This window comes from Cupressus sempervirens, chromosome 3 (genome assembly GCF_028749045.1).
Source record: "Cupressus sempervirens isolate cs-2001-9-10 chromosome 3, ASM2874904v1, whole genome shotgun sequence".
Taxonomy (NCBI): Eukaryota; Viridiplantae; Streptophyta; class Pinopsida; order Cupressales; family Cupressaceae; genus Cupressus; species Cupressus sempervirens.
Genome location: NC_143120.1, coordinates 825,644,551 through 825,658,775, shown reverse-complemented (window position 1 = coordinate 825,658,775; position 14,225 = coordinate 825,644,551). Strand labels below are relative to the sequence as shown.

Genomic DNA, 14,225 nt, shown 5'->3' with positions numbered 1-14,225 from the left:
TTGCAATTATAGTGTTGAAAGTTGCTGAGAGATTATCAATAGCAGTTGTATTAGAGGTTGTTAGTTGCTTATGTTCTAGGATTGATGTTGAGAGAGACTCGACCGTGTCTTTGAGTTGTAGGTCAGATTTAACCTGAGATTCTAGTGTAAGAACCCATTCTGTTAATTTGTGAGAGAGGTTAGATATAGTGAACATTGTATCTTTTAATGTTGCACTGTCTTTCTCTATTATTTCAAGACAGTTCGCAATCTGCTGCCATGGGATTAGATTGAGTGGAGGAGTCATTTTTTCAAACAGTTGAGTAATACATGTGTCGTGGTCCTTCTCCAATTCACCAATTGTGTTCTCAAATAGAGTGTGATGTGCAATGACCGGAAAGTAGATGAAGTAGATTAGAAAAGATGAAAATGATTGGAATTTTTTCATCATGTTAAAGAGCTTGACAATGGTGAATATCAAGATATATTTTGTCATTATGAAAAGGATTGATTAAGCCTACAAGATAAAGATGCTTAGGTGACACCTAAAAGAAATTCAAATAAAAGCATATTCAATCATATCATGCCAAGTGAACAATTTTCTCATTAGCTCTCAAAAGCTCCATAATTTTCTTATTTCCCTACAAGGTGGTGTCTACATGCAATTGGTTATATTATACAACTCTAATTATGATTTGTAGGGATTAATCATGATCCTTGAATAGGTCTTAGCCCTTCATTATAGTTGAACAACTATAAAAGGCCAAGGCCTTCTCATTTGTTATTCATTGATTGACGGAAATTAGATTAGAGAGTTAGAGGAGGATATAAGTTAGCTCAAAGAGATATGTGATTAAATTGTTGTTGTGATGCTATCAAAGTGATTGATGATTCATTGTTAGTCTTCATGGTGAATTACTTATTGTTGCTTTGAAGTGTTGCATGATTTCTTAAATCCTCACTTGGAGTAGATTTCATTTCATGTTGAAGCAACTTGGTAAAAGAAATTATAGATGTTTACATGATTGACTGATATAAACTAGGTTACTAGCCTCTTGCTAATGGTAGGAATGCCTTGTGTAGTGAGCTAGTGATTTGTATTTCAATTGATATTTTCACTTTAGTTTGCATCCCTTTGAAGAAATTGAAGGGGAGATATTGGCTTGAAAACCATTTGAGTATTCCTTAAATGCTTGCACTTGATGGGTGGAGTCATTGATAAAGTCACATCCAAGTTCATCCATACTTCCTTGTACTCGTGGTTAGAAGGAGCAATAGAAGATTAAGTTTTAAGTGGAAAGTCTGAAAATCAAAATATTTTTTCATTGCACATGTGAAGCTAAATCTTTGGAAGTGCAAGCAGATGATACCTATTGAATGAATAGCATCAACCCCTAGGTGATTCACAAATCGCATTATCTCAATGAGCAATTATCCAAAATTGAAATAAACTTTAAGTCATTTTCATGATCTTACATTGCAAGCTTAGCATAAGAAGCAACATTATACGAGAGATTTGGTAATTTATCTTGAAATACTAAGTATTCTATTATGTATGTTGAAGTGGAACAAAACTCACATCAACAAGTATAAGCAAGGATATTTTAACTTGGGTTGAAAAACAAGGACGACCCCAAACATTTGAGCAAACAACCAACTTCATAGCGTTATGATCGACTGCGTGAGTTACACCACATAAAACATCTACACCATGTTACACATTTTGAAACGTTTTCCTTAAAGTTTCAATGAAGGGGGTAATCTCACCATCCAAGTTGTTGGATCTTCTAATTCAGTCTTTCCCAATTGTTCAATATAGCACTTGTACTGAAGAGTCATCCTTGTCATAAGAAGCGTGGAGACAAAAAATCTCAACTATGTTAAGGCGTAGCAGGAGTTGAATTAAGAGGAGGATTTCCACCCAAAGCTCATTAGAAAGAATAAACCAACAACCAACTCGGACTCGAATACGTTACATGTTTAGACCATCAGAAGTCACGAGTTTAGAAGAACTCACATGAATATTGATCTATAACTTCTCGCATTGATATTGGATTCAGAAAAACAGATTATGAAACTCATACAGTACGACACACAATTGTTCCTAGAAAACAAGGAATGCTAGATGCAATGGAAAAGGAATTGGTTTTATGCTCTCAATGTCTTCTGTACAATTGTAAATGAAAATACACCTAACTAGAAATGATATGCAACTATACCAATGAAACAAGTGGCTAAACAAGGCAATATAGCAATGAAATGATTAATCAACCACTATTTAAGCAATATGACCCAAAGAAATGATGATAAATCAATGAATGCAAATACATAACAGCAGAATTTCATAAATTATAGAAAATTTCAAATTGAACATTAAAAATTCTTCACATTGGACATATGCAAATTTTCTGTTCTGATTTTATTTTTTGAAAAGCAGCACTCTCCTCGTCTGTAGGCAATTTCTTAAAGGTTCCTTCAGATCAAATGCAGAGACCAGGCTCTTTAGGCAGACCAGTGGCCAATAAACTGCTTCTAGATTTTGCAAAAAAGATAAATTTTCTATTTCCATATTTGCAGCCCTTGACAGGAGTACATCTGCACCGCAGTCCTCGTTCAATTCTTCTTATCCATGTAAATTTCTCGTCTGCAGAAAAATATTGTTCCCTAGATCTTGGAGTCGTGAGTATAATCCATGTATTGGATATGCTGCCCGATGTTTGCTATTCATCCTTGGGTTTTAGTACCTGTCCCATCCTGAAAAATCCATCTTCTATGAAAATGTTGTATAAACAGGGTCCACAGAACCTCATTTCAAACACCGTACCCCCAAGTTTTGAATTTTCCGCTAGTTGCCAACTAAAGAATGTACAGGATTTTGGTATACTTCCATTTGAACTTGTAGGGGATCTTGAATTCTTGATAGATAATAAAGGGTTTTGGATTTCTGATGGATAAGTCTTCTCAAAAAATAATGGCATTTGCACATGTTTGCACAAAATCAGTCCTACGATGCCATCAATTTGTCAACCGTTATCTAGCCGGCATATATTGAATGACAATATAATATTATCATCAAACCTACAAAATAGCTACACTCGACTCTCTAGTATCAAACCTACAAAATAAATATAAAATCATCCATTTATTTGAGCTGCTGTCAAAATTGAACCCCCGAAGCCAGGGTCTCATAAAAAAAGAAAATGTAAAACCATGGACCTCACAATTAAATCAAATGAGATCCCAATCATCCGAATTACTGAAAAGTTTTGGAGGTAATGGCAGATTCCATCATTTCTTCTTCACTGAACCCAACTTCCAGGTCATAAATAAAAGCTATCGAGCAATGTTGCAGAAAAGTGGGACTAGGACATAAAAATTTGATACCTCAGCCTAGCCACCATGACTTTTAGCTAGAAGTAGGGAGGCAAATATTTCTATGATTTCACGGACATTAACTGTGGACAAACCAACATTGCATTTTTTCTAGATACGCTCTTACAATTGGGACTTGGACTGAAAAGGAATTTGATACCTCAGCTTAGCCACCCTGAATTAGAGCCAAAAAGGGCAATCAGGAGGCAAATATTTGTATGGTTTTAGTATTTACCAACAAAAACCATTTACCGACATTGCAACTGGAAAATCCAACACCGTAAGCCAGCCTTTGGTCAATCTAAAAACACATTTGTCCAGATTCAATCTTACCTTGTGCTCAAGCTTAAAGTTTGTGATGGAATAAAACTTAAATTTAATATATGATTTGAGCAATAGACACCGTTGTCTATTCCAAGTGTCATGCTCATTACTATCAGTAAATGAAGAATAATCTCCACCGAACTTTAAAACTATTATGAAAACTAATGAGATTTTATACATTCCATGAATACTATGTGAAGTATTTATAGAAAAACTATCAAAAATTATCAGTTGGAATGGCTAGTCCATCATACAATTTATTTATAACTTTGTCCAAGTAAAAAAGAAGTAATGTAACCAGCCATGTTAAATTTCAAAAATGTATTGCAATATGTTAGAAAAAATATTATTCACACCAAAAATCATATATTTATATCCATTCCAAAGCAGCCATTTTTGGTGAAATTAAATATCAAAGGTACCATATCATTTGCCTCTGGCATGTACAAGTATGGGGTTACCATTGAACAGCTGAAAATAGGAAAGAATGAAATAATAAATTTTTAAAAAACTGGTGTATTTGATATTTCTTATCTTCCATGACGATGTAATCATAAGAATCGGATACAACTACAGAAGCAACATGTTTGTGCCACAGTTGTCTTCAAAAATATTACAACAGTGAAAATCAATTCAATTTTGACTTCTGCCTGTCCACTTCAAAGCTTTCCACCTGGTTATATGAAGCAATGTGCCTCGTGCCTTTAAATGAATAGTACAAAACAATTAACAGTATGTTAAACTCTTTGACTACTATACGCATCTTCCACAATCTTCACAGCTGGTCCATATACCATATGACAACGTTGCTCAAATGATCCGACAAGGCGGTGAACTACTTCCGTGAAAAACATATCAGCTACCTGTTAAAAAAACTCATGGTAAGCCAGCCTGAACTCAGTAAAATAGTATTCAAGTAAAAAGAATGAGCTTTGCAAACAACACGGATTTATCTTGACCCTGTATGATGAGCCAGAAAAGGCCAGTGCTCAATCATGATTCACATCCATTATTCAAAAACCTTAATAGTGCCCGATTTAAGAGGCATGTAATATGTTTAACCTTAGATGCATAATCAGAAGTAGAAGGACCATTGTTCCACTCTTCAAATCTCGAATGAAAATAGCATGTGCAGATTTGCATCTACAACAGTTAAGAGATTCTTACAGGGATTGAATTAGTTAGATATCCATACACAGGAGAAACAATTCAAGCCATACAAACCTGAACTCGAGCTCACAAAATCTTCATAGAAGATCATTTCTATGATAAAACAATTCAAGGTAGAATCTCGGTTTAACATGAACTGATATTTATGAACAACCATTAGCATTGAAGGCTACCAACTTTAACAGGCTGCCAGGTCTTCGGCTATCCATGTTAAAATGCAAGCAACACCCTTAAAAATGCAAATTGTTGGTAGAACTATGTTCTTGAATCAGAATTTGACCATGGGACTAACTCATTGACCCACTGATTCACAAGAATCTAACTCTCACAAGCATGAATAGTTCATGCAGCAGTTCTTTTTGCTTTTGGTAAGAGTTTAATATACTAGGGTAGAATATGTACAAAAGAGCATAGGGAAGTTGATATCCACAGTGGGTATGTTTGTGATGATATAATGCTTACGGTATTCCCACATGTCAGAAACAAGATTATTTATGCATCAATCAATACAGACCTGTGCTTTTTCTAGCCCCTCCAAATAATAAGTAGTGTTCAAACGAATAATTTAGTCCTTTCACTTTAAAACACTTAATAACAATGCACAGGCACTTAACGATCTTCCAAGACTAAACAACTATTTAATTCAAATTATTCATTCTTGGCTCATTAACAGATGGCCAAAACCAACATCTCACTAATATGAATACGGAAAAGGAAAACCTATACAAGGCGCGCATTTCATACCTGCCGGTAAAGAGGCGATTGAAATTGGAAGTCTACAAAGAAATGAAGATTGCAACTTCCAGGAACTGGACCATTCTTGAATTCCCATATATTTATCAGGTGTTTAAAAAGATTGCTATCAGATGTAGTACTCTGCAAGATAGTAATTCAAAATGAGTAAACTACAATAGCAATTGTTCAATAGATTATGGTGACATGGTGAAGTTAAAAAAAGACTTTCAGTGGATGCTTTCACTGTACAGACCATAATTCTTAATCCTGGTTTGACAATACTTATAATTCATGAGATTGCATACAAAAACTTCTAGTGACTCGGCTATCGCCTATGAATTAACATATTGAATCTCCCAAGTATATCTCTTTAAAAGATAAACAGCAAGCAGTGCAATTAAACTTAACAGTTATATGCAAGGTTGCATGGGTACTTGTACACGTACCCACGTACCCGAGTACCAGGTACATGTTTCGCAAGTACCGGATACTTGGCAGAGAACATCATATCTAAGGACCTTGATTAAGATTTCTGATTTATTTTTTTGGGTTTTCTGTTTGTATATCAGCTTGTTGTTTATCAAGCTTAATTCAATAACTAATCAGTTTGAAACTATGATACAGTATTGATTAACAATAAAAAAATTCAGTGTTCAAGTCAAAAGTTTATCGTTTGCAATATGTCATTGTCATACGATTTAGGATCTTGTTCATGTTTAAAGTCCTTCTCCGTTATGCATCTAAACATTTATCATATATTATTATCAGAAACATACAGCAAATCTGAAACTGAAAACAATACATTACATTTGCAAACTTTATTGATATTCTTGTTTTGAATGACATTTGTCATTACTCATAGTTTCAGATTTTCTATAAATATAAAAGTATAATCAAAAATAAAGTTCAACATACCCAAGTACCCCTGTCCCTTATTATGGAAAACAGCTGTACCCGTACACATACCCTAGGTACCCCTGTCACCGTGTGACTTTGGTTATATGAGACATCCACAAATCCATAGGAGCATATCAGACATACTGTGAGAATCTTTGAACAGAACTTTGACAATTAATATATTAGGGGACACAACACAATGAATGGATCTCTCCCATTGACACCAAAAAATGGAATCAAGAAAGGAACACTGTCAGCGTGGCTCCCATTAAAGATGAAACCCAGAGGGGCAGCTTCTGAGACCACAATCTCAAAGGCGTGTCTGATGAGGCTTTCTGCACAATGCTCCATTAACAATTATCATCTTTCGTTAAACACAATGGCTCCAATCAAATGCCATAATCATGTAGAATTACTTACAATGATGGAAAATCAATAACTAAAAGAGTTAAGAAGTAAGTTATTATTGTAACAAACTTTTTAGTTCCTGAACCGTTGAGACAAGCTAGACCACCTATAGCTTTGTTTAATGATAATCCATTGTAAAAAGTAGACTTTCCTCTTGCACACAAAAACTTAAATTCTTGACTCAAAAGTCAAAACATCAACCCAGAGGGAGAATGGTTGAAAATGGGAAATAATTGATACAGTAGACAGTGCAGAGAGGGTTGCCTTGTTAAAGTGTGTCATTAGATATCTTCAATGAGTTATTTAGGCAAAAGTGACCACTGATTCAGCTTTATAATATGCTTTCAAAAATATGATACATGCAGCTGTAAATGGGGATATGTCACCTGCATTTTTGGCCCCTGCCCCCAATGCAAAGACATTCCTAGATGAGGGATGCCTTGGGGATGTTCCCCGGTGCTCCAAGAAAAACAGCTTTTGCAGACAGGAAGCCCTCGATTGGCAGGTATGTCCCAGAAACTCCATGAGGATGGCCAGCATTCCCAGCATGTTTTTTGCGATAAAACTCACCAAAAATTTCTGTTTAATTTGTATTCTTTCTAGGAGGACCCCACACCCTTAGAACCCTAAAATGAACCATAAAAATTCTTTTCTAAACCATATGAGTTCATTTTTACATTCCAAAAGAAAATGCAGCTAAAAGGAAAGTGAGAAAGACAGAGGGTTTGCTGGTGCTGCTGAAGATCGAAAACCAGCATTCAGTAGCAGAGCAATAATGCTAGAAACCAGCAAGAGGTGAGTAATTGTTCCACTAATCTTTCATTTTTTCCAATTTTTTAAAGTTTAAATGGTAAAATGTATTTTTTATTTTTTTCAATTTTCAGTTTGCAAAAATCAAAATAAAACATAATGTCCAGCAAGGCCGGCAGTAGTGAAAGTAGTGAGCTGCTGAAAGGGGAGAACAAAAATGAAAGCCAATCAGTTAAATGGGATCAGTTGAAGGGAGGAATCAGTTAAGTGGGATTAGTTGATTGGGGCGGACTCCAAAAAATTTAATTTAATGCCCTTCTGAAGCTTTAAAAAAATATGCAAAAGGCCATTTGTATCCTAAATACCCTCTAAATCAATTGAAAACACAGCTAGACAAAGTTTAAAAAGGAAAAACAAGGTGGGCAGTAGATTGCGGTTATGTAATATAAGTAAAAATAAAAACATAATGGAAGCTACATAACAGTATATTCTGATTCTCATCTACTGGGTTTTATAGGCCACAAGATCAAGGTTCATAAAGAAATAAAACACAATCCACACAATCAGCTATGCGTATGCCCTCTATGCTTGGTAGTCCTATTGTTGTTACTAGTAGTGATATTCATATTTCCACTAGGAAGAGCAAGGCTACTAGTATTTCTAGTGAGCAGTCAAATACAGTTCCTAATTTGTTCAATATGCATGCACAAGATGTGGCAAAGTCCCCAATAGCCAAATTTTCCTTTGCCCATTCCGTGTAGCACGTTCTGCCTACTTCAAACAAATGCTTAGAGATGTAGCGGTTGTTGGTACCTCATTCACCCCCCAGGAGGAAAACAAACTATGCACTGCACTCCTTGACTAGAATTATTCCAACCTGAGTGTGGTGATAGAGGATATGAGAAAGTGTTTGATTAGGACAAGTTGCTCTATTATCATGGATTGGAGGACCGATATTACACACTGTCCACTCATCAAAATCATAGTCACATGTTTAGCTGGCGCAGATTTCCTTGGAGACATTGATTGTTGATGCAAATATTCCAATTTCATATTTTGAGAGATGCCGCAAAGGTCACTAAACCAGCATGTGTGTGCAAATTAGCTTGTTTGATGTTTGAGGCCCGAGGGTGATTACAAGCACATATTTTGGACTCCTTGTGTCATGTGTTGAACAATTCATTGAGAGAAAGGGACTACTGATCAGGTGCAGCAGGTAATTGCCAAGGCTAGAAATATTCAGATGTTTATTTGCAACCATCGTACCTCGCTCTCTAAAGGACATATTCAAAGAATTATTTCCTAAATCCTATAAAGACAAGATATGCTGCCGTGCTATTTTGTTAGAGAGGATGCTTGAAGTGCCAGAGGCTCTAGAGTTGATGATGGTTAATTCAGTGTGGAACAGTGTTACACCAGTACGGGGGTACTTTGGGACGGTGGGACACTGGGGCGAGTTTCTGGGACATGGGGAAAATGGGTCTCATTTGGGGACGGCGGGGGGACGGCTGCAATGGGAGGACGCGCCAGAGAGGAGTGTTGTATACATATAGAACTTGAAATGCTAGTTAATGATGTTTCAGTAGTTCACTAGAACATACAAAATTAAAATACTTAAACATAGCAAAATTGCAACATGAATAAGAACCATTGACATTCAGCATAGTAACGCATTACATACCCAATAGTAACATTCAAAAATCAAAACTCAAATAGAAATTGAAGTACACATCCCAGCGGCGGCATGGTTGTGGAATGGTGGAGGTGGGGGTGCTTGGTTACTCAAGTACCCAGTGCGGGTACGTCTCGGGGATGGGTACTTCAAGGTTTGGGAGGGGGTGAGAGTCTCTGGGTTACACTGGTTTCGAATAGATGACCTAAGGCAGCCACTGCAGAAGGTAAAACTGTAAAAGCATCAAACTAAAACTTGTGATGATAATTGGTGGAATGTGAGTTAAAAGAAATTGTGATTAATATTTTTTGATAACATGCTAATTTTTATTTTATTAATAACCTTTTTTATTGGTGATTTTATTTCAAAAAAAAAAAATCAATTTTCTGACTTGTATTTTTGAATGTATTTGCTCCATCATCTCACCAATTGTGGATGTCATGAGACATGTCAATACATACTCTCCAAGTCTTGGAGAGATTTATGAGACATTTAATAGCACACTTTAAAAAATGGAGCAATCAATTTCTGATAGGGATCCCAATTTAGGATTATACGAGCAAGAAATTAAGCCCAATGTGATGTGGCACTGGAATGTAGAAGATTATAGCTGCAATAGAGATCTTCACCTCTGATATTGCTATATGTTGAAATAGAGAAAAGATTTATGATGATATTTTCAAGTAAGCATTCAATGTGTGCTAGGTGTCACACTCTAAATATTTGACATTTTATTATATGATGAGACGTGCAACATACAAAGAGTCGTGCATCCAAAAATATGAATAGACTTGTTTTTGGAAATTAAAGAGACCTTTGGTTGCGATATGAAGAGTGTCAATTCAATATATGTGTGTGTGTGTGTGTGATTGCTTTTTGTGTTCAGAAATGGTATTCAGTTAAGAACATTGTACTTCAACATTTGTTATATTAATAAAAGAGATTTTTTTCTAGTGTGGCTGGGGTTTTCTCTTCAAGTTAAAAGACTTTCCCAAGAAGTTGTTGTGTCTGTTATAAGTTTGTTTTTTATTCTACTTTTATTTGTTGTTGTTTATCATTATTTCTGGGGAATACATGAACATGATATCAGAGCAGAGGAACCACCAGCCCTGTAGTGTTGGGAGTTGTGTTGCAGCAATGTAAGCATGTTGAAAACTGCTGTAACTGCGAGTCAGATCTTATTATTTTTCAGCTTTACAATTTTTTATTTCTCTTGTATCTGCTGATTCTTTGGCTATATTTTGGTTGATCCTGTCTTTATTTAAAGAGTTTATTATCATTCTTACTGGCAGCATTGTATTAGAAGTTCAGAAAGGCTCACCTACCTCCTTTATGTTTTCTCATTTCTCCTCTAAATATGTCTGCTTCTGTTTGTCTATATTTTGCTAAGTCTGATCCTTGTGTATGTTGAGTTGGTTTCATTTCTTAAAGCCTACATGTACTCCCAGTCATTTTTTGTCTCATATGATTTTCCTTCCATCAGCTCTTTCAATGATCAATAAATTGCTTGCGTATTTTAAGTCAGCTATGCCAATTCACTTTTAGAGTGACTTTTATTATGTAACAGCAAGATGAAGAATCGTGTGTCTCCTCTGTCACATTACCTCTATTGAGACAATTAAAGAAAAGAAATTCTTTTTAAAAAGAGCACGAGTTATTCAGCATTTCTTTTGGGGCATAATCTATATTGCAGTCAAAGAATTCGTTTATCACTTCAAAGCTTTCTGATGGTGGTTGTTTGTAATCTGTAAACTATTCCATTACTACTCAGCATTCAGGTGATCGTGACTATAGTCTGGAAGTTTCAGTTTTAATGTGTATATGTGTTGCAGTTTTTTAATCATCATCTTACTTTAAGTCTTTTGTTGAAGTCATTTTATTATCTATTCAGCAGTGATGTTCATCTTCTAATAAGTTCTGATGTCAGAATCATATTTCACTTGATATCTTGCAAAATGTTCTGGTCATTTCCATATCATTTCTATGTGTGCAGAGATTTTTTGGTTATTTGTGCTAAGAGATCCTTGACTCTTCTGTATGGGAAAAGATTTATTGTTTCAAAGTGAAGATATTATAATCCCTGTCCAACCTTTTTGTGAGACATTCTGTAAAGTCCATTTTTCTGTAGCTTAACTCTTATGTTATTCATATTTGATATGATCGTGGCATAACCTATTGTGCTTTATTTTTCTCCGTCTTTTATTTGGTTTTTCATTTTGATCATTGCTGTTTTGAGTATTCTCAGTAGTGTTCATGTATTCTGTATTCTTCTTTCAGTTTCCTTATCTTCTTGGCAACCTAGTCAGCGTTTGAAGCCACTCAATTTGTTGGCACTTAATTTTTGTTCTTTCTTATCATTGTTGGTCATTCTTGCTATACTTGTCAGTTATGTATTATCGTTCATCAGTATTTAGCTTCATCATGTTGTTTTGTGAATCTTCAGCATTCAATGATTATTCTTCCAAGTTTAGGCACAGTTAGCATTTGGAGCGAACAGCAGCGATGATGAAAGTTCTGTGTTCTTTATGATTATAATAATCAGTGTTTTTCATAGCAAAGTGTTGGGACAGCAGATAATCACCATTCAAATGGGCAAAGTAATTGATGATTGTGAATTTATTTAACTCTGGAGGGAGCAATTTCATTGTGTGGATCCAACCTCCTGCTGTGCAAAATCTAGAAATAGACAGACAACTCTGTATGTGACATGTTAGATATCTTCTGTAAAGTGAAGAAACATCAGCGTTGATAACTTCTGTGCAGAACTACCTGAGTGTTTGTGTGCGTGTTAAGCGTGATTTTGTTAGCAGAAGTTTTTTCATGTGAATAAATTACAGCCTGAACATTATTTTATCCTTGATACAATGTGTAAGTATTTAAATCGGTCACAGGGCTGGAATCGATGAATATCTTCATTCTTTCTTAAGTCTTGGATAAGTTTTTGGCATCATTTTTCACTCTTCCAAGTATAAATGATTTTCTTAGGACCCTTGTTGATCTAATTAACTTCTGAACTTTAGTGATGATATTCACTTTTTAAGAATGTGACTCACAAGTTCTTATGGGCATTGGTAAAGATGCTGTAGATCCAGATCACATGACCTTCCATTTTTCATTTACTTTTCTAAACATTGGACCATGCAGTTCAGATAAGTATTCTATGATCAAATCCTAAATATTGATTATGAATTTTTATATCAATGGGAATAGTGTATACTTTTAGCATTGATCTCTATATTTGATTTTATGAGTTATTACTAATATCTCTTGGTTGAAGGACACGTCAAGGAGCGATGAGATAATAAGAGATTATATCATAGTAACACGGGGACGCGTCCCCCCCCTTTTTGCCCGACGTCTCGGAGACTTCAACGCATCGGAGACTTGGGGACTCCGTCTCCCCGTCCCCAGCGGTGCCACTAGATTCCACCACCTCCACCGAGGATGGGGGACATCCTGCTATTCACTATTTGCAAATTCAACTATTTATGTTTAATGTTCAATGATCCAATTCAATGCAATGTTTCAAGTATTCACTCTTTTACATCTTTACATCCTATATTGCAATACATATTTTCATAACTAACATTTTTAAATACCATATGCATAGATATATACACCCCTCTTGTCCCCTGCCGCCGTCCCCCCACCGTCCCCCCGCCGTCCCCAAATTAAGGCCCCTCTGTCCCCCCGTCCCGGAAACTTGTCCCCCCGTTTCGCCGTCCCCCTGTCCCCCAGGGTGGTGTAACTATGGATTATATGCAAAAGTCATGAGCATGAGACATTATATGCAAAAGCCATGAGATTATATGCAAAAGTCATGAGCTTGAGGACGTTGCTTGTAGTCATATGGGACTGAATTGATGATGCATATCTTCATTGAAAGAGGAAGATCATGTTCAGGAAATGATATTCACAGGGAGGTTACATAACAGAGGGAGATGTCTAATTCTTTGCAAGCTTGTGTGGTAGTGTGACTACTAAAGCTCCTCATTTGGTCAACTTGGAATCGGCTCTATTATTGTGGTAGCCAAGAACAATGTATGCTACTCCTACTGAGAGGGAGTCTTTGTTGATAGAGAATTTCAGTCATTCTTATACATGTTGCTAACGAATTCTTCTCTATAAGAGAAGTTCGAGGTGAAATCCCTTGTTCCACACTTTGCGAGTAGGTATGGTGGATCCACCCTCTGTGAGTAAGGAAAGTGGAAATGCATTCTTCTATGGGAGAAGTCTAAGGTGAAAGCCCTCGTTCCACCCTCTACAAGTAGGCATGGTGAAAATGCATTCTCCTCTGAGAGAAGTTTAAGGTGAAAGCACTTGTTCCACCCTCTATGAATGGGCATGGTGGATCCACCCTTTGCAAGGAGACATGGTGGAAGTCGTGTGTGTGACTCCATGACTTTAATCTTATGCTTTTATGATTCACACACTAGAAGAGGCTATGGTGAATTCGATATGATGCTTTATTGAGAAAATTTGTGATGAGAATTTGTCATTAACATTTTTGGTTGCAGCTGTGTGTGTCTACCATACTAAAGATCCCTCTCTTGCTAAGAGGAAGTGTTGAAGATTATAGCTGCGATAGAGATCTTTATCTCTGATATTGCTATATGTTGAAATTAAGATAAGATTTATGATGATGTTTGCAAGTGAGCATTTAATAAGTGCTAGGTGTACTACTATACATATTTGACATTTTATTATGTGAAGAGACATGTGACATGAGTCCAGAAATATAAAGAAACTTGCTTTAAAAATTAAATAGACCTTCGGTTGTGATATGAGGAGCCTCTCAATTCAATATATATGTGATTGCTTTGTGTGTTAAGAAATGGTATTCAATTGAAAGCATTATACTTGAACATTTCTTATATTAATAAAAGAGATATTTTTCTGGTGTGGCTATGATTTTCCC

The 14,225-nt window shown here is 35.9% G+C and overlaps 1 protein-coding gene across 2 annotated transcripts in view; it reads right to left on the bottom strand.

The window, feature by feature from the left end:
* Positions 1-4,021: 4,021 nt before the first annotated feature.
* Positions 4,022-14,225, bottom strand: part of LOC149569322 (Polyketide cyclase / dehydrase and lipid transport protein) — a 43,130-nt gene continuing 32,926 nt past the window's right edge. The window contains exons 3-4 of one of the 2 annotated variants that reach the window (XM_089822059.1): positions 5,590-5,721; positions 4,022-4,538 (exon numbers count right to left, since the gene is read on the bottom strand). In XM_089822059.1, the coding sequence (XP_089678185.1) occupies positions 4,413-4,538; positions 5,590-5,721 (258 nt within the window). In that variant the 3' untranslated portion in view covers positions 4,022-4,412. The remainder of the gene's footprint in view (positions 4,539-5,589; positions 5,722-14,225) is intronic. The other variant, XM_089822060.1, reaches the window with a different exon arrangement.